Source organism: Pituophis catenifer, unplaced genomic scaffold, assembly GCF_029215685.1.
Source record: "Pituophis catenifer annectens isolate HBS135680 unplaced genomic scaffold, rPitCat1.0.hap2 SCAF_6, whole genome shotgun sequence".
In the NCBI taxonomy this organism is placed as follows: domain Eukaryota; kingdom Metazoa; phylum Chordata; class Lepidosauria; order Squamata; family Colubridae; genus Pituophis; species Pituophis catenifer.
Window position 1 is genome coordinate 38183966 of NW_027256886.1, and position 19348 is coordinate 38203313.

The 19348-nt window shown below is 38.7% G+C and overlaps 1 protein-coding gene across 1 annotated transcript; it reads left to right on the forward strand.

Annotated features, from left to right (window-relative positions):
• Positions 1 to 1164: 1164 nt before the first annotated feature.
• Positions 1165 to 19343, forward strand: DNAJB11 (DnaJ heat shock protein family (Hsp40) member B11). The gene is made up of 10 exons (XM_070945516.1): positions 1165 to 1361; positions 5832 to 5988; positions 8409 to 8506; positions 10564 to 10696; positions 11593 to 11735; positions 13389 to 13471; positions 14275 to 14332; positions 15042 to 15153; positions 15733 to 15892; positions 17925 to 19343. The coding sequence occupies exons 1-10, from the start codon at positions 1294 to 1296 to the stop codon at positions 17987 to 17989; spliced, it is 1077 nt and encodes a 358-aa protein (XP_070801617.1). The 5' UTR covers positions 1165 to 1293; the 3' UTR covers positions 17990 to 19343.
• The last annotated feature ends 5 nt before the right edge of the window (positions 19344 to 19348 follow it).

The window sequence follows — 19348 nt, forward strand, 5'->3', positions numbered from 1 at the left end:
CTTCCTGGAGAAGGCTTCAAAAGACGTTCTGTCGTAGAATTACTAGGCTAGCCACCAATCGCTATCGCCGCATCTCTACTGCATTGGCAAGAATAGGAATGACCGTTGAAAGACTTAAGAGTTCGCAATAGCGACCTCTGTAGACTGGGCGGATCAGGAAACTGGCCTTCATTTGCTTCTCCCAATTAATCTACACAGCGTTGTCATTAGTTGTTACTTATTGCTGCTGTTGTGAACAGTCACTCTGTTTTATTCTTTTACATTTAATGATCGTGTTTAGGTGTTTGATAATATTTTGACGTCACTTTTTATTCTTTCATTGTGTACATTTTATTCAAAGTCTCTCCTTATAGATCCTGAGGTGATTTGTCAGGGTCCTTTTCTGGGATGCTTTTGACTTAATACTCTAGATAGGGTATAAACATCCAAGGGGTCCATTAAATCTCAGCCAAAAACCTCTTTTTGCTGCCATCTAGTTATCATCCAGAAATTTGCAGCTGAAGCAGGCAGTTCCAAGTCTTTAGACATTCCGAGAGAAATCGATAAATTGGTAGAAATATTCCTCCAATATTAACCAGATCAACCTGGTTAGTTTCCAGTCCCAGAAAGTCAAAAAGGTGCTGCCTGATGATGAGGCAATTATTATTCTTTTATAAATATATTTGCAGAGAACCGCATTTTATGTTTTTCTTAAAATATATTCGCTGGTCCCAGTCTGCATTAGAAAAATGTGTTATCTTTTAATGTGCCAAAGAATTCTGATCTTCAGAGAACCGACGAAGAAGAAAAAAAAACCGGGGGGGGGAAGCAGTTAGAAAATAGATTTTATGAACTGTCAGAATTACCGTTGATGTAACTGCGTTATTTCTTTAAATCGTTGATTTTGATAAGTGACAGGCTGGAAAAAAATCCTGTTTGCTACGATTTCAGCACTAGAAACCAACAATGAAGCTCAGACTCAAACTGCTTTAAAATATACGGAATTAAAACGAACTCTCCTTTGAAGTCTACCTAGGCGTGACATCATCACGGCGCTCCTCGCCACGACGGAGACCACGGCGCTCTTTTCCGCGCGTCCTAATTTGTTGACGTTCCGCAGTTTCATTGGCCCAATCTAACCCGGGTGGCGGGTGAAGTGTGCAATTGTGATTGGCCAGCGGCGAATGAAGATTTGCCTGCTCTGCCGGGCTCTGATTGGCCGCGTCGCTGTACCGGGGGGTTCTCTTTCGTGCCTATGGTTACCGGTGCGTGAGGAAGGTAGGGGCTGAGAGCTGCTTCGACTAGACCCCCGCCATGTCCCCCCGCTCCCTCGGTGGCCTCCTTCTACTACTGCTGTGCCTGCTTGGGGACGCCATCGCCGGGTGAGTGCAGGGAAGGAAAAAGCGGCCGGAAGGAAAGCCCGTTCCGCTGCTAAGGTTTGCAGGTGGCCCCGCGGTAGGGTGGAGCCCCCGCTGCCTTTCTTCCCCTTTCGCTGCTCTGAAAGGCCCGTTGGACCTGCTGCGCTCTGCCCCCCCCCCACCCTCCAATCTTCCTCTCCATCCACCCCCCCCCCCCACTCCCGTGTGCGGACTGCTCCCTGGCCGTTTGTTCCTATGGAGAGTTGTAGGTGGTTGTTGCCCTTTCCTTCTTCATCCCCCTTCGCGGGTGGCCAGGAAACGGGTTCGATTTCCTTGTGCCTTCATATAGGTAGAGGTGTCCAGTGTTTTAAAGCTCTGGGGAGGTTGTAGTGGACGTGGTGTGTGAGGAGTATGTGTAGTCCTCGAGTTACGACCACAATTGAACCCACACTGTATATTTTGTTTTCTTTACTTTATTGTCACTGCACATGGTACAATGAAATTAAATGTACATTGTGCCGTGTTTCCCCGAAAATAAGACCCTATCTTATATTTTTTTTGAACCCTGAAATAAGCGCTTGGCCTTATTGCCACGCACTCAAAAGCCCCATTAGGCTTATTAGACAGGGGATGTCTTATTTTGAGGGAAACAGGGTAACTGTAAAAAATAAAAACACAAACATACATCCTTTACATTCTATATAATTGAAATTGAAAACCCAATATTGCACTATACCGTGGAATTCAATATGGTTATTGCCCTGGGATAGAAGCTTCTTTTTCAGCCTATTTGTCCTTGTTTTTATTATCCTGTACCGTCTGCCAGATGGTAATAGTATGTTGTTAAGTGAAACGTTAAGTGAGTTTGCCCCATTTTACGACTTTTCTTGCCACTGTTGTTAAGTGAATCGTTCACATTTGTTACGTTAGTAACATGGTTGTTGAGTGAAGCTGGCTTCCTCATTGACTTTGCCTCTAAGAAGGTCGCAAAAGCTTTATCCCATGACCCTGGAACACAGCAACCGTCATAAATGTGAGTCAGTTGTCAAGCATCCAAATGTAAATCACATGACCAAGGGGAATGCTGTGATGATCTAGATGTATAGCCACTCAGGTTCAGATCCCCGCTTCAGTCATGAAGATCGCTTTAGACCTGTTTCTTCTTTATTTCTTTTCAGTGGCTGGAATCTATATCCATGTTTCTACTTTTATCTGTCCTCTACCCTACTGAAATCAGTTGTTTGAATCTGTTACCCTCTTGCTTATTGACTTTCTCAGTACGGGTCCAATTATGGAATGTTTCCTGAGGAAAGCTTAGTTATCACCTACTTTTGATAAATTTTATAGCAACAAGCATATAATATAACTCATTAAATAACTTTGATTATTATTTCCTTTATAAATTAGTAATATGCTTTTAAATTTTATTTTATTGAATTTATTTTTTAAAAATATAATCCTTTAATTTTTTTTAAAAAATGAAAGCTTCTTTGAAAATTTTATTGAAAGGCAGAATATTTCTTCCACTCAGCACATAGACTACAATTACATATACTTAGAGTTTTTTATTCCTGTTTCTGCCAATAAATTCAAGGGCGTATGCAGCATTAAATGAACAAATAAAGGATGGAAATTAATCTGACCTTTCTAATCTTATACCAGGCTTCCCCAGCCTACAGTTTTCTAGTTGTGTAAGAATTACATTTTTTTTCCCTTTGATCCATTTGATTGGAGGCAATCCAGTTTCAAAACTGCTTTGGACTGCTTACAGTTTAAAAACAGAAAAACAACAAAGAAAAAATCTGAAATGTCTGGACCACCAAATCCCATATACCCACCCCCTTCCTCAAAAATCTCCACCAACAGGATTCACAAATACCCTATCCCAAGGGGTGGGAGCACAGTCATAGTTTTTAAATACTTCTAAAACATTATTACAGTGGGAGCTACGTAGATCTTTGGGGGCTATCATTCCAGATGGCAGACACCATAGCAGAGAGAACCGTACTTTCTGAATTCTACATAATAAATGGCATTGTTTGGTTGAAGGCAGTGGTGAAATCTAAAAATTTTTGCTGTCTGTTCTGTGGGTGTGGCTTAGTAGTCATGTGTTAGAGCCAGGAGCTGCACATTCTGAAGCACATTATGCCCTTCTGAAGGCCCCAATGCTTTGAGTTTCCCTCCACGATCTGGCTTGACTGCCCAAGCAAACCTCGGACCCGTCTCGTGCCCCGCTCTCCATCCCAGAGGGCCGCACATCCCCCCCTGCCAATCCTCCATACAAACCACCTGCCCCGTTTTTGCAAAGGCAGAACCCCTCCCTGCAGGGCGATCTAAAGAAGGGAGGGGAAAAGTCCAGGTGGATTGAGAAGGAGCAATAGGTGAGATGTGAGAAAGTGGACAGAAGCATCCAGGCAGAAGGGCTCATTTTTTAAGTGTGCTCCAGGCTGCCTAAAGAAAGATTGGGAAGCTCAGCCCTGGGCCCTGTCCTCCTCGGAGGCCAGTCCCATTCTAAAGTTCCTGTAGAACTCCTGAGGCCGAAGGGCTTTAAACCGGGCCCGAGAACCCAAAAGCTGGCTTTCTCAGAACTTGCATAAGACTTCCTGTCACCTGTCACGTTTACTTAGGGGGAGGGTTCGAATCCCGGAGCAACGGGGAAACGAGCACCTTTTAGCACGTTGCCAACGCCTCAGGGTTGGGTGCGCACTAGCTCCTCAACTGAAACCCCCAAGCCTCCAATCGGCATGGCACACGGAGCCAAAGACTTCATAGGAGGGCTGTGGTGGGATGATGCTGTTGACCATGGCCAGGGAGAGCCCCACGCTCTTTCTGTCCCACGCTCAGTTTGTTTCCCTTCCACACAACCATCAATAGCTCACCCTTTAACACAATTTGTAGGCCTCAAATCTCAGCATTTGCAGCTGAGGGAAATGCCAGGCCCTTCCTGGAACAACCCACCGCTCTCGCCATCCTCCCTCCCCAACTGGCTGCAGATGTCTGCCTGCCCTCGCAGCACTGCTGTCACGGTGCCATTCGCTTTCTTCCTTCTCCCGCTGCGAAACAAAAGCGAACAGCGGCGGTTGTGCTCTGGGAGGGCAGGCGGATGTCTACAGCCAGGCGGGGAGGAGGGCGGTGAGAGTGGTGGTGGCAGTCCCTTTCATGCACAGCACACGGTGGCAAAGGCGGCCATGGCGCGCCTGTTGTTGGGGAGGTGCGGCGATCACTCAGCCAGGGCGGCCTCGGCAGGGGCTGTATTGGCCTCTCCACCCGCACCATGTTCCGTTCCGGATGGCCGTGTGACTGTAAGTGCGGTAACCTGGTCTTCGGCACAATGAAGGGCTGCCCGCATTGGCCCGCCCAGCTAAGCACCGCCTTTGCTGAAGGGAAAGTGCCGTGGGCTCTGTGCTGGTATGGCCGGGCCTGGCCCTCTCCCCGTGTGGGGGGCTGATGCCCCGCCAGCCACCGGCTGCTTCCGTGCCTCTCGCTCTTCATCTTTGCCGGTGGGAAGCAGCGCCGTGGCTGAGCCTCCTTTCCCTGGAGCGCAGGACTCCGCAGCCCGAATTCCCAGAGTGGCACCTGCGGTCAAAGAGAGCAGGAAGCTGGCTGAGTGGGAAGCGAGTGGGCTGCTTCGGAGCCCCAAGCCCCACAGAGCCGGCATGGGAGGCACACTGGCCCTGGTGGAAGGTGGCCTTTTCTGCAGCATCTCCCTCCCCTCTTTGGATCACCCTGCACGTGGGGGCTCTGCCTTTGCAGAAATGGGGCAGGGCGGGGCGAGTGAGCGGCGACCAGGGGATCGGTTCGGGAATGTGGCCAGCCAGCAGTCACTACCGGTTCGGTGACCCAGGCCACATGTCCGCTACCAGTTCATCCGATCCGGTCCAAACTGGTAGCATTTCACCCTGGTTGAAGGGACCTGGAGCACATTAACTGACTAATGTTAGTTGACAGGCAGAAATCATTGGAGATAAATGGTTCTCAAATAACATGGTCTTATGCCATGAAGGGCTGTATAGGTGATAATCAGAAGTTTACCAGTAACCAGTGTAGTTTGCAGATGTCATAGACATACCAAGGGACATTGAATGCTGTGTATTCTGCACTAGCTATAGTTTTATAGTTTTAAATGCTCTTCAAAGAAAGTCCTAAGTAGAGTGCATTGCAGTAATCCAATTGTGGAGTGACTGGGGCATAAGCGATTGTCTGGAAGGTCGTTAGATCCAGGAGTGAGCACATGAGAGCTACCTGTATTTGCTATGTAATCCTAATATACATGATAACTGACTAGTGAATATATTTAAGACTATAGCTTTAAGATCACAGGTTAGAAGAAAGCATGTGCAATTATCCTTAGAATACAAGGCTTGTAGAACTTTTTCTATACTTTGCTATTCTTGTTATTATCAGCTTATAGCAAAGAAGAACATAATTGTTTTTCTCCCGCTATTTTTTAATTTGGGGGATCATAAGAGGCAATGACGTCTTACTGTTTTTCAGGAGAGATTTCTATAAGATTTTGGGGGTTCCTCGCAGTGCATCTGTTAAAGATATTAAAAAGGCCTACCGAAAACTAGCCCTTCAGCTTCATCCAGATAGAAACCCTGATGATCCACGTGCACAGGAAAAATTTCAGGATCTTGGGGCTGCCTATGAGGTAAGTGTATTTGGGAGAAGTCTGTGGTCAACATATGCATCCTGTGCTTCCTGGATTGTTCTCTTCAATGGAATTTTAGTAGGATGGATACTAACTGGAAAATAGCAATGTGTTTGTGACATTAATGAGACTTTTGTTCTTGAAAACTTACCTTCATTTTCTTTAGGCTGATTTAATAGAGTACTTGAAAATGATTTATGGAAAGTGTTATTTTTTTGTGAATAAGCAGTAGAGGATTTTTATTTCTATTCAGCGTTTAAGTGTAGCAGATGAAATATGTCAAAACATGGATGTTCATGCTGCCCTATTTAGTGATGTCTAAAGTGTAAAACTGTGTTAGAATGTTGCATTGGCATTTAATATGCTGTTGCTGAAGAATACTTTCATGAACTTGATTAATGGCAAGATAAAGATCCTTACATGTGTGGCTGGCTATGTACTGTGGGAAGCAAGCAGAGGTTTCTGTTTCATTTGTCAAATTTGGAAGGCCATGGAGCTCTTCTTTTTCCTTTAGTTTAAAGAAGGTGACATATTCTTGCATTGTTTTGGGACATGCTACTCCAAACTTATGTATGAGAATATGTTTTAATAATAAGATTTGCTCTGCCTGTATGTAAGCTTCCTTATACACACAGCAGGATGGAAAAGTGAATAGCTAACATGTAACAGAAAAGAAAACAAACAGATGAAGCTGTTATTCTTCATTCTTCTTCCTCATTTCTGTCAGTTTCTTCTCAATCTTTTCCCTTGAAATAGAATTGAAATGTCCTTTTGATAGTTAAGTACTTAGCAGTATTAGTTGCTCTTGTATAACCAGTCCTGTAAAATGTCTTACGACAAAATGGATTAACAATTCTGAACAAGCTGTAGCATAATGTAAACAATTATATGCTATATTTTGGTAGGAAAGAATCATCCCAAAATAACTATTTTTGGAGATTGCAAGCTAATTTTATCTAGGTAATCAGTGGTTATGTAGAGATAAAAGTATTATGAAAAGTGCAGTTCTGTGCACTGTTTTTTATAAAAGTAAATATTACTAAATTAAATTAGACATTATTATTTTTGACTGTAGAGAATTAGGCAGCAGTTGCTAATGCATAAATTCTGGATGAAGGGATGACCACAAATTGCTTACAGCTTGGAAGATTGAAGATTAAATTCCAGAAAATCATTACAGTGTTCCTGAAATTGCCAGTTCTGTGGGGTTTGGAGGAAAAACAGTTGATATTGTATCCCAATAATCCCTATGTACTACAGTCACATGATCCCAAAATTATTCTGTTTAGAAACTTTTGTGACCTTAATGTTTTGTTTCTGCTTATATTTGTTTTTCAGCATATATAACACTTTTGCTGAGGATATCTTTTAGACAGAAATCAATGAAACATGTTCCTATTTGTTGTTGTACTATTTAAATATAGATGTAAATTTATAGATGTAAATTACGTCTATTTAGGAAAAGATTTAGTGTGTGCAAATTGAATGTTTTAGAGAACTCTGGAATGTTCTTTTTCTTTAGACCAGGCCTGCCCAACTCATTGAGGGAAAAATGCCAGATTGATACCTTAAAACTAATAGTGGGCTACAAAGGAGTATCTGGCAAGATGATTAATTGTTCAGTGGCTAGCAGCATAGTGGTGGGATGGAGTTGGCCATATCCTCTGAAGTTTGGAGGTATTGGGGACACTGTGCCTTTGAAGCAGATGCGGCTGTGAAATCAAAGCAATATTCCACCGATATTCCTGGTGGCAGCAATATTTGGTGGCATTGGATTGGTTATTTTTTATTTTTAAAAAAGCCTATGAGTCACATGATGGTTTGGCCATTCAGGTATGTCTTAATATCATGTTTCCCCAAAAATAAGACATCCCCCGAAAATAAGCCCTCCCCAAAAATATTTAAACACATGCGCAGCCGGTTCCCGCCATTTCCTCTGATTAGGGTTAGGGAGACAGAGCTCAAAATCAGGTAAGACGGCAAGAGGAGCCGTGTCTTGCTCCACGCGTTCCAAAATAATAAGACCTCCCTGAAAATAAGGCCAAGTGCTTATTTGGGGATTCAAAAAAATATAAATATATATTTTTGGGGAAACAGGGTAGTTTTCCAGGAGATAGTTTTCTGAATTAGAATCCATTTGAGAATTTTGGGTGTGATTTGGCCACTTTTATGCATTCTGGCAATTTTCCAGTAGATAATTTTCTGAATAGGTAGCCATTTGTGGAATACTGGGTGTGATACATAGGCGAGGGATGGACACAAACTGCTTTCAGTTTAAAATATTTCTTTCTGGAAAATATCAGAACAACAACAAAATTATCAGATCTGTATGGTATGGAGGCAAAATGATAATTTTGTCCATTTTCCTGTTTAGAATACCTTAAACCTATGTTAATACATGCAGTTTATGTCTCCTGCAGGTATTGTCAGATGAGGAAAAACGAAAGCAGTATGATGCCTATGGTGAAGAAGGGTTGAAAGAGGGACATCAAAGTTCTCATGGAGATATTTTTTCACAGTAAGTGTGGCTTGCTCCTTCCCACTTTTTTGCATGATAAAGTGTTATCTTACAGTATAGTACAATGGCATCCTTATTCATTAATTTCAGCCATGTTACTATTATGTTTTGTTCAGCAAGAGCAAAACTACAATGAAGCATCTAAAACTAGTTTTAAACAATATGAAGGACAGCAGTAGCAGAATTGCTATTAGTAAATGCCAGCAGAATAATAACTATATCAATTAATGAGTTAGAAAGTTGTTCATAACACTTAAATTGTGAACTTATAATGATGACCCTATGCAAATCTCTGGAGATGTTCTATATGTGTTTGGAGTGGGAATTATATCATTTCAGGTTTTGCCTAGGATTCACCAAAGATCAAGGCCATCTGAGAAGAGATTATTTCTATTCTGAATTAAACATACTATATTCTCAACGCTGATTACTCCATGGACTTAGAAGTTATGTCATAAGTAGGAGCTCCAGCCTGACATACGGGCATTCACACTTTGCAAGATAAAAAACAGGGCTGCTGGTCATAGCTGTGACCAGCAGCATTCTCACTGCTGTTGTACATGTTGTTTAAAACCCAGAGTGTTCTGCATACATTTCTGAGAACACAAATCAGGTTTCATTAATACATGCCAGGTCTGCCTGTTCAGTTAACACCAAGCCATGGATGAACCATCACCAGGAATTGCTGTCTTGCAACAGAGACAATAGCAGTCACATTCCATGCTATTTGTTTAGTTGAATTAACTCTGCCTTAAATCTGAATGTGAATGCTCAGTTCCGTTTAACATTTGGAAAACCCTCATCACTGAGGGCACAAACTTAAGAAGTCAGTGGATTTGTGTGAAGGCTTAGTTATCAGTTTATTTCAAACAAGTTACAGGCCTGGCAACATAGAATATTAGAGTTCACAGTTAGTGTATTGATTAGGAAGTGTATGGCACTTTTATCTACCAGATTTCTTCTGCAGGTAGTCCTCAACTTGCAAAGTTACAAGAGACCTACCTTGGGGCTACTTACAACGCAAATTTAAAGTTTTGACAGTTGCAGCCCTCCCCAGTCACATCGCTGACCTTCAGTTGCTTAGCAACACGGCCATATTTATGGCATTTGCAGCATTCCAGAATCACATGACTACATTTTGACAGTTTTGCTGAAAATCAGCATTTCTGGCTCTTGGCAAAACCATGGACCATTGGTTTGCTTAATGATGGTGATGTTTGCTTAATGACTGGTTTTGCTTAATGACTACCACAAAAAAGGTCATAAAATTGAGTCAGTCACATGACCCACACTTTTATGACACCATGACTTACAACCATAATGGGCAAGCTCCATTATGGTCATTAGTCGAAGACTACCTATACTTTTTCTTCTAAAAGAAAAGATCAGGTTTTATAGGAAGCTGATGGCTGTTTTGCCCAGTCAATTCCATTTTTTACAACCAAGGTTAAATGTACTCTTAATATGGCTTACTTCTCCATGGCTAGATAAAATTCCATGAAAGTTGGAGTAAGGGGGTTGTTCCGAGTAAGGGGGTTGTCAAATAGAGTTGCATCTTAGCTAAAAAATTCCCTGAGTTGCTGTAGACTGTAAGGAAGATGGCCTTGATGGAGATATGCAAGCTCTGTTGCCAAGACAAGAAATAAAACATATTTTAAATCCAGCATTAAAATCAGATAAAGTTTGAAAGTGGCTGAGACAGAACCTCCCTAATTCACTAAACTGAATTATAGCCAGTCTCCAGTAACAAAAGTAAAGTCTTTGGCCTATCAATAAAAGAGCATAGGAGACCTGCGAAATTGATGTCATCCCCACTAGGTAGATCAGACCAAAAGATCAACTTTGTAGGAAGTCTAAAACTACTTTTATTGAGATTGGCTATAATAACAGACTCTTGCAAGTGTGATTCTGTTGTACCTCCTTCTCATAATTCAATAAATCTCCATCAACTTCCTTATTTCCTATACTGATAGTTGCCTTAGTTAGTAATTCTTACCTGCTCTCCTATAAGTTTAATAGAAAGGAAGCTAAATGAATCAATATTCATGTTTTTTCAGTTTCTTTGGAGATTTTGGTTTCATGTTTGGAGGCAATCCTCGTCAGCAAGACAGGAACATTCCAAGGGGAAGCGACATTATTGTGGACCTAGAAGTTACGCTGGAAGAAGTGTACTCCGGAAATTTTGTGGAAGTAAGTTAGGCAATTTGCTTAATCGATCTCCTTTGCTTATATTAATCTGTTTTTCAGGCTTTATTATTTGCTATAAAAGAAAACTTTTATAGTTTTCTGACAGTGAATGAATATGAGGAAACACCAAAAATATCCTTGGGACCATTTAGAATTGCAGTGCATGGTGAATGTTAGGTAACTGTTTTCAGTTTTGTTTCAGTGCTACATGCTTGTGAAAGAAGCAATAGGAGAGCAATTCAAATTAATCAGTGGCCTTATTTATATACAATAGGACTGTGTAACTTTTTTCCAGACAAAGACACTGCCTTTGATGATAGACATCCTCCAAAAAGTAATGAGTGGAACCAAGATAAAAACTAAATTTTATTTCTGTTACATGCATATTTAATTATATTTAAAATTAAGTATAATCGCTGTGATTATCATCTAGAAGTGTAGGAATTTAGCTAGGATTTGAAGTGTCCCCTATAGCTTTTACTTTCACATTTTCCCTTTTTGAGGCGTCTGGGGGGATATCACTAGCTCCATTGAAGTACTTTTGAAAAGGAAACTGGATGAGTATTCAAATATGGTCAAAGAATTCTTAATTCTATTGTGTGCTAAGATTATAAACCTCTATATTGGTATTTATTTTATTAAATTATTTAATAAATTATTATTTGTTAATGAGCTATTAATTTTAAATAAGGGAAAGATCAATAATAATCACAACTAAATACTAACTGAAAATCCAGGGCATAATTTGTGATTGTTTATATTATATTAAGTTTATTTATGCTACAAAATCTATATAGGTGTAATGTAAATGAGATGTTTGCTTTATTCATTTGAGAGGGCTAAAGTGTTGTTTATTGTAAAGTTTGCATCCAACAACATCATTCTTTACCTCTTTGCAGGTTATTAGAAACAAGCCAGTTGCAAGACAAGCACCAGGGAAACGAAAATGCAATTGCCGGCAAGAGATGAGGACAACCCAGTTAGGCCCAGGACGTTTCCAGATGACACAAGAAGTTGTCTGTGATGAGTGTCCCAATGTCAAGTGAGTTTGAGGTCCTGTGGCTATTTGGTGCTTGAGTAATTGACAGTCTTACATAATTGTTAAAAATAGAGAGGAAGGATGATTCCATTTCCAGTATGAGCCACAAGGTGGCATAGAGTGTTGTTGTTGTTTTTTATGGCTTGAAAAGAGAAGGAAGAAACTTTTGTGCCTGAAAATCTTCAGGGTGACTGAAAGGAACCCTTTCAATTGCTCTGTCATTATAACATCCCTGGTAGATTTGTTCTGCCAAATAAAAGTTGCAATGCAGTGCTTCAAATTCAAGCCGCGGGGGTGGGGGTGGGGGGTTAGGGTATTTAGAGGATACATGGTAGCACCTGCTGACAATTCTTGAAATCAAATGTATCTTTTATTAAGGAGTGTACTACAATGTAGAAGACACTGTGCTATTCCAGAAAGGCATAATTGTTTTAAGGGATTTCCAACAGGTGCTTTGTGAATATCTATACATTCGGCCTTCAAATTTTTACCTGTGTAGAGCCATCCCTCTTATAACAGTGTTTCTCAATCTTTACAACTTTAAGATGCATACACTTCAACTCCCAGAATTCCCCAGCCAGCAATGTAGCTGAAGTCTACACGTCTTAAAATTACCAAAGTTGAGAAACACTGTTGTACAACATATATATTTAGTTAAGGTTTGAGGTGTTCCCTGTAGCTATGTAAATGAAGTTGTGCTTATAAATTTACATAACCCTTGCAGAATTTGTACGTTCTGGACTATTTTATAAATAAACAAAAAAATTTAAATATTTATAATGTGATTCAAATTAAACTATTAGGCATCACAGAATAGCACAATCTTTAAACCATAGCAATAAAAAAATTATAAAACAGTGGTTTGCATCCTTTTGGTTCTTAATTGTATGTATTGCTCCCTTTAACATCAATGATCCTAACAGTCCTAATTGCTCCATTTAACATCAACTTCCTAAACAGTCTATTAGGATAGTTATGAATGAAACTCTTTATTTTCTCATGTGGTAAAGCTATCTATCCTTTTGACAAAAAGTCTGCATGTCCTGCACATTCTTTAGTTGTCTAGAATGAGCTCTATGTTTGAGATTTCAGACAGGCTCAATGATGTTGAATCAGGAGACTGTGACTGCCACTCTAGAACCTTACTTTGTTCTGCTTCAGCCACTGAAAGCCTAGCTTTAGGTATCAGATCATTGTCATGTTGGAAAATCCAAGTGTGTCCCATTCACAACTTTCAGGCTGCCCAAATATTTGAGGGTATGGGAATTTTTGAACAGAACAATTTTATTATTTCCTTTATTGCTATGGTTTGTTTTATGATTGCAATGTTCTTAGATACCTGATTGTTTAATTTGAATCACATGACAAAAATGTGTAAGTAATTTCATGTTCATTTATAAAATGATCCACATCTTAAAAATTCTGCAAGAGGCATGTAAACCTATGAGGGGTTTGTTTATTGCAAGGGGCATGTAAACCTAGGACAACAACTGTAAGCATGAGTAGACTTAAACTAACATTTGTAAAATAAAACACAATATACTCTGATTGAAAATACTTAAAATAATGCAGTGTTAATGCAGTGTTAAAGGGAAATCTCCACTTTCATATAAATATATTTATTGTTTAACTGTTTGATATTTTCCTGTTTCTCAGACTTGTGAATGAAGAACGAACGTTAGAGGTGGAGATAGAACCTGGCGTTAGGGATGGGATGGAATATCCCTTTATAGGGGAAGGTACATCTTTTAATTTTTATTCTTTAACTTTTGACATCTTATTGGAGATTATAATTTATGGGAGGTGTGAAAAACTTCAAATTGATGAAAATAAACTGAGGCTGGAAATTTGGACCCTAATTTGAACTCTGCTTTTTTAAAAAAAATACTTGGAACATTTTGTGCTTTTGAAAAAAGATTTCCTATAACACTACTAAAATTTAAATACATACAGAAGATACATAATCTTGTGCAGAAGATTATTTATCTTCTGTAAGTCTGACATTTTTCCTTTCTCTTTTTTATTGTATAAGCTTTTTGGCCAATGTCTAACATAATAATTTTCAAGAGAACTTGGCTATGAGTTCCTATGACACTAGAAATAGAAACCTTGTGTGTCAGTCTTATCATCCTTGAATTTTTTATCGCTGTTGCTGCAACACTACCTATTTTTGTTCTTGTTGCCAGATATTTCATAATCTGAATAAATTGGATAATGATTATATCACAACTATGTGCTAACCATAGATTTTTATGCAGACCAAAAGAGGTAGTTTAGTAAGATTTCACATTCAGTCTAACTAGTTGTAAACTTGTATTTTTAGTCTTTTGCCTTAATAATGTATACCAATTTTTTTTTAGTTCACTATATATATTGAATTTCATTAACTTACAAGGACAGAGTTTGAGGAAAAGGTCCCCATCCTGGTAGATAATGCCATTATAGAAATCTTAAAGAAACATTGACCTAAGGTCTCACTATAAAGAGATGGTTTAGTTATGAAATATTTAAACATACCTAACATTTGTTCAAACTTCATCAGGAGAACCTCATGTTGATGGAGAACCAGGTGACTTGCGCTTCCAAATAAAAGTTCTTAAGTAAGTTTCTCTGCTTTACGAAATAATTTACCAATATTTTTTCAATATTAGCTATCAATGAACACATTTGCTTTAGTGGTACTAGCAATTAACATTTTTGCATGAAAAAATGTTGTGCAATCAAAGGCTTTGGTGGGCAGATTATTCCATTAAACCAGTGATGCTCCGACTGTAAGATTATCCTTCAGGGCAAGAAGTACATAGAGCATTAAAAGTGTTTGCTTCTGGGAAACAGTGGTGGCCTGAAGCAGACTAAACCTTTCTCGACTATTACCAAAGACGAGGTGAGTCGAGTTATTTCTGGAAAAAATATCTGCACTGAATGTCTAAAGATGATTTCAAAGGAAACACACAAAGGGTTGCTGTGAAGATCTAAAAGTTTTTTTCTATGCCATATTATGACAGATCCAGAGATATTTTACACATACAAACACTAGTACGTAAAATTAGAATTAATATCCCTATGGTGTTAGGACAAATGCTAATTTAATTCTAATCATGACTCAAAAAATTACCATACTTTGCATGACTGTACTCACTCAAATTTCAAAATGATTTAAATGGATTTCTTCAGAAAATTAATAAATAATTTCCAATTTGTCAGTAAGTTTAAATGATAATATTTTTTAATCTCACTTGCTGTAAAAAGAGTGAGTTTGCCATGCCAGAAGAAACAAAAAATACTAATACTCTAATATGTTGACTACAGACATCCAGTCTTTGAAAGAAGAGGAGATGATTTATATACAAATGTTACCATCTCACTTGTGGAAGCTCTTGTTGGATTTGAAATGGATATTGCTCATTTAGATGGACATAAGGTAAGGTAGAAGATTACTTTGTCTGAAAACATTTTCAAAGAATCCTTTTGTATCCATAATACACATGTTGGCAATAAGATATAGTACAGATTGTCCTCAACTTACAACAGTTCATTTAGTGACCGTTAAAAGTTACAACGGCATTGAAAAATGTGACTTATGACCATTTTTCATAGTTACAACCTTTGCTGCATCTCCATGATCATGTGATCAAAATTCAGACACTTGGCAACTGGTTCATATTTATGACAGTTGCAGTGTCCTGGAGTCATGTGGTCAGCTTTTGCGATCTTCTGACAAGCAAAGTCAATGGGGAAGCCAGATTCACTTAACAACCGTCTTACTAACTTAACAACTGCAATTATCCACTTAACAACTGTGGCAACAAAGGTCATAAAATGGGGCAAAACTCACTTAACAAGTGTTTCACTAAACTACAGAAATGTTTGTCTCAGTTGTGGCCGTAAGTCGAGAACTACCTGTATTGACATGATTATTTTTGGTAAAATACTTCCCACTTAAACATGTTAATCCTATTGAAAATATTCAACATGTATTTTATTTTTTTTTTTTGGTTAGGTCCATATTGCCCGAGATAAAATCACAAAACCTGGAGCCAAGCTGTGGAAGAAAGGAGAAGGTCTTCCAAACTTTGATAACAATAACATCAAAGGCTCTCTTATCATTACATTTGATATTGAATTTCCAAAAGAACAGTTGACTGGAGAACAGCGAGAAAGTATGTATCATAGTACCATAATGATAACTGAAAAAACATTACTAAATTCATTGCCTTGGTTGTCAACATATTAATGCTCAGAATGTAGAAATCTAGAGGGTACAATCAGTTCAAAAGAGCCAGAAATAACAGAAAGTGCCAGAACAAGGAGTTTCATGCCTGCTCAGCAATAAATGAGTCAAGAAACCAACCTACAGTATTGTTGTTGGTGTTAATTGTCACCTGCTAAACAAAGAGAAGATGGGAATAATGCTTTCCTAAAGCAAACTGCAATTTTTTAAGGAGGCATAAAATATAAGCTGCCCTCTAAATGTAATTAAATAGGGTACTATGGCTCAGCAGTTAAGTCCTGAGCATGTCAGCTGGAAAGCTGACATCCCATTTCAAGACAACGTGACAACGGGTTGAGCTGTCAATTCCTGCAAACAATTCCCCAATTCCTGCCAACCTAGCAGTTCTAAAGCATGCAAATGCAAGTAGATAACTGGGTACCACTTCACTAGGAAGGTAACAGCGTTCCGTGCACCCCAGCATATAGTCATGCTGGCCACATGACCACGGAAGTGTCTTCAGACAACGCTGGCTCCTTCGGCTAAGAAACGGAAATGAGCACCACCCCTATATGGACATGACTGGACAGGGGAAACATTTATCTTTAACTTTAAATTCAATAGCTAGCAGCAATGGGGTCTTTAATTACCCTGACATCTTTTGGTAGAGAAACCTGGGGAGAAATTTCTGATAACCCTAACTGACAATTTTCTAATTTTTAAGGAATGTTAAAAAGCACTAAAATTAGGGTAACCTAGTAATCATGCTAACCATGTTTTTGATGCTAACCAGAAGGTTGAAGTAGAAGCAGAAGGAACATTGTGGGAAACTAAACATGTTGGCTGTCTTTGTGGTTCTTAGCATAAAGAAACATTTAAAGCTTAAATGTACTCAAATAGAAATGCTGGACATCAATAAAGCAGATTTTAATAAATTCATCAACAACAAATAGTATTCCATGTCAGAAGCTAATAAGATGAAACAGTGTAAGAAGCTACAGTGGCTACACAAAAAAAAATTAGTGGAGATCTGAAAAACAGAAATGACACAGAAATGGAGAAGAGGAGATGATCACAAAGAAAAAGGTACTCGGTGATTTCCAAACTCATTCCAAAACCCTACAGTTTTGGTTTAGAGATGCTAAGAACCATAAAAATAACTGTTTTGAAACAAAGTAGATTTATTTATTAAATTATGCAGCCCCATAGTAGCATACACTTTTAAAAACAGTTCATTGTAGCATATTAAGAGATCTGTGCTAGGATCACTTATAGTATAAATTTTAGAAGACATATTGTAAATAGCAACCAAGAAAACATCCATTATCGTAAATTTGAAATTGGTCATTATAGAATGAAATGGCTAATCTTAAAAGTCATTGGGATCTTTTTCAGGAAGGCACCTGGCTTGTTCTTATTCTGCTTTAACTATTTGTCAAAACAATGTGAATGTCTCCTTTTCAAAATAATTGAATATATCCAGGTAGTCCCTGACTTACAACAGTTCATTTAGTGACTGTTTGAAGTTACGACGACACTGAAAAAAGTGACGACCATTTTCACACAGCCATTGCAGCAACCCCATGGTCATGTGATCGAAATTCAGATGCTTGGCAACTGGTTCATATTTACAACGGTTGCAGTGTCCTGGAGTCATGTGATCAACTTTTGCAACCTTCTGACAAAGTTAATGAGGAAGCCAGATTCACTTAACAACCGTGTTACTAGCTTAACAATTGCAGTGATTCACTTAACAACAGTGTCAAGAAAGGTTGAAAAATGGGGCAAAATTCACTTAACAAATTTTGGCTCAGTTGTGGATCAGTCGAGCACTACCTATAGTATGATTGAAGGTTTCCTCTCTGAACTGTTTTGAGTAATATGCTAGTTGAGAATTGAGAATAATGACTGTTTTTCCCCTTAGTATAGTAGCAGTCTCGAGTGTATTGTTGTATTGTGATTGTGATTTTATTATTTTGCAGGTCTCAAACAATTGCTGAAACAAGCATCTGTTCAGAAGGTGTATAATGGACTGCAGGGCTATTGAGACTGAGACAAATGGACTTTCTTGTGGATAAATGAAATAAGTACTGTAAACTGCAGTCTTTTCTGCTGGTCATTGTAGAACAAATGCAGAGGGTGGAGTAACCTCTGAAACCTCTTTTTTTACAATAGCAAGGATAATTCTGGGATGGATCAAAAGACAACAAACAAAATGTCTTTATTCTGGATACAACTGGTGCTCTATTTGGAGCAATTAGGCTCCAGCAGTTGAGAGAAAGATCGTGTTTTTAACAGAATTAGCACACTGAAGTTCCGTTTTCAAATATATTTTGATGTTACTGTCTTTGCCACCCTTAATGAGTTTTCATATTTTTTTTCATGGTTCCTTTATCTTGGATCACCTTGGTTTTGAGATGTTCTGTGGCCCATCTTGGAGTTACACCTATCCCTATCTTTCTTGTTCAAATTTGAGGCATGAGCAGGTAATAGCTACCTCTGCAAATTGCTGGCCTCTCTTCTGGTTAAACTGCCAGGTGCTTCTTGTTATTTACAGTTGTAGAAGTGTTAAATTTTGTCACCATCAGAGCGGATCTTTGCAAGTTAACACTTAGAAATGTTAAATTGAGAGAAACTGGTTTAAATGAACTGAGAGCCTTTTTGTCATTGCACTTAGAAGAAAATGTGCTATGTTGTTTTTGTTCACTTAGATAGGAGCTGTTGTTTTTTTTTTTAACAGCTCTATATTGATATTTCCTCTAATTTGCAGTTACAACATTTTATGTAACTAGATAAGTAAGAATACTGAATTATAAATTTGTGGGAACCTTGGGCCAATTCATATTTTAAGTAGCACATATGTTTCCAGAAGTGCAAAGTATGGATTCTAAGTGTTTAGAATTTCCCAGATATTTTCAAATTACACATATTGCACAGTGTAGGGTATTCATTCTTATAAATATTGGCATATTTTCATTACATATAACAAAGACACTGTAACTGCTCACGTGATTATAGGACCATTGGACACGGTATGGTTAGGAAGGCACATAGTTTCTATTTTTCCCAGTCTCTTGGCTAATAGGCACACCCATAACTGTCTCATGCAGACTTTTGTGTATTTTGAAGTATCATATTTATATATCTACTGAAAAGATGGCTGCAGTTTCTGATCCTGGATCAGCCTCTTAGTTTCAAGAATGACCTAGCAGTAAATAATGTTTATTTCCTTGACTAAAAATGAAATTGTTTTATTTAATCTGGAAAAGCAGCCCACTGATATTTACTAGCAGCATTGTATTATAATATTTGAAACTGATGAAGTCACTATATGAATAGAAAACAAAAAAAAAGGCCAGCAGTGAAATAAATAGCCACAAACTCTGCATAGATTGGAATAACTTTA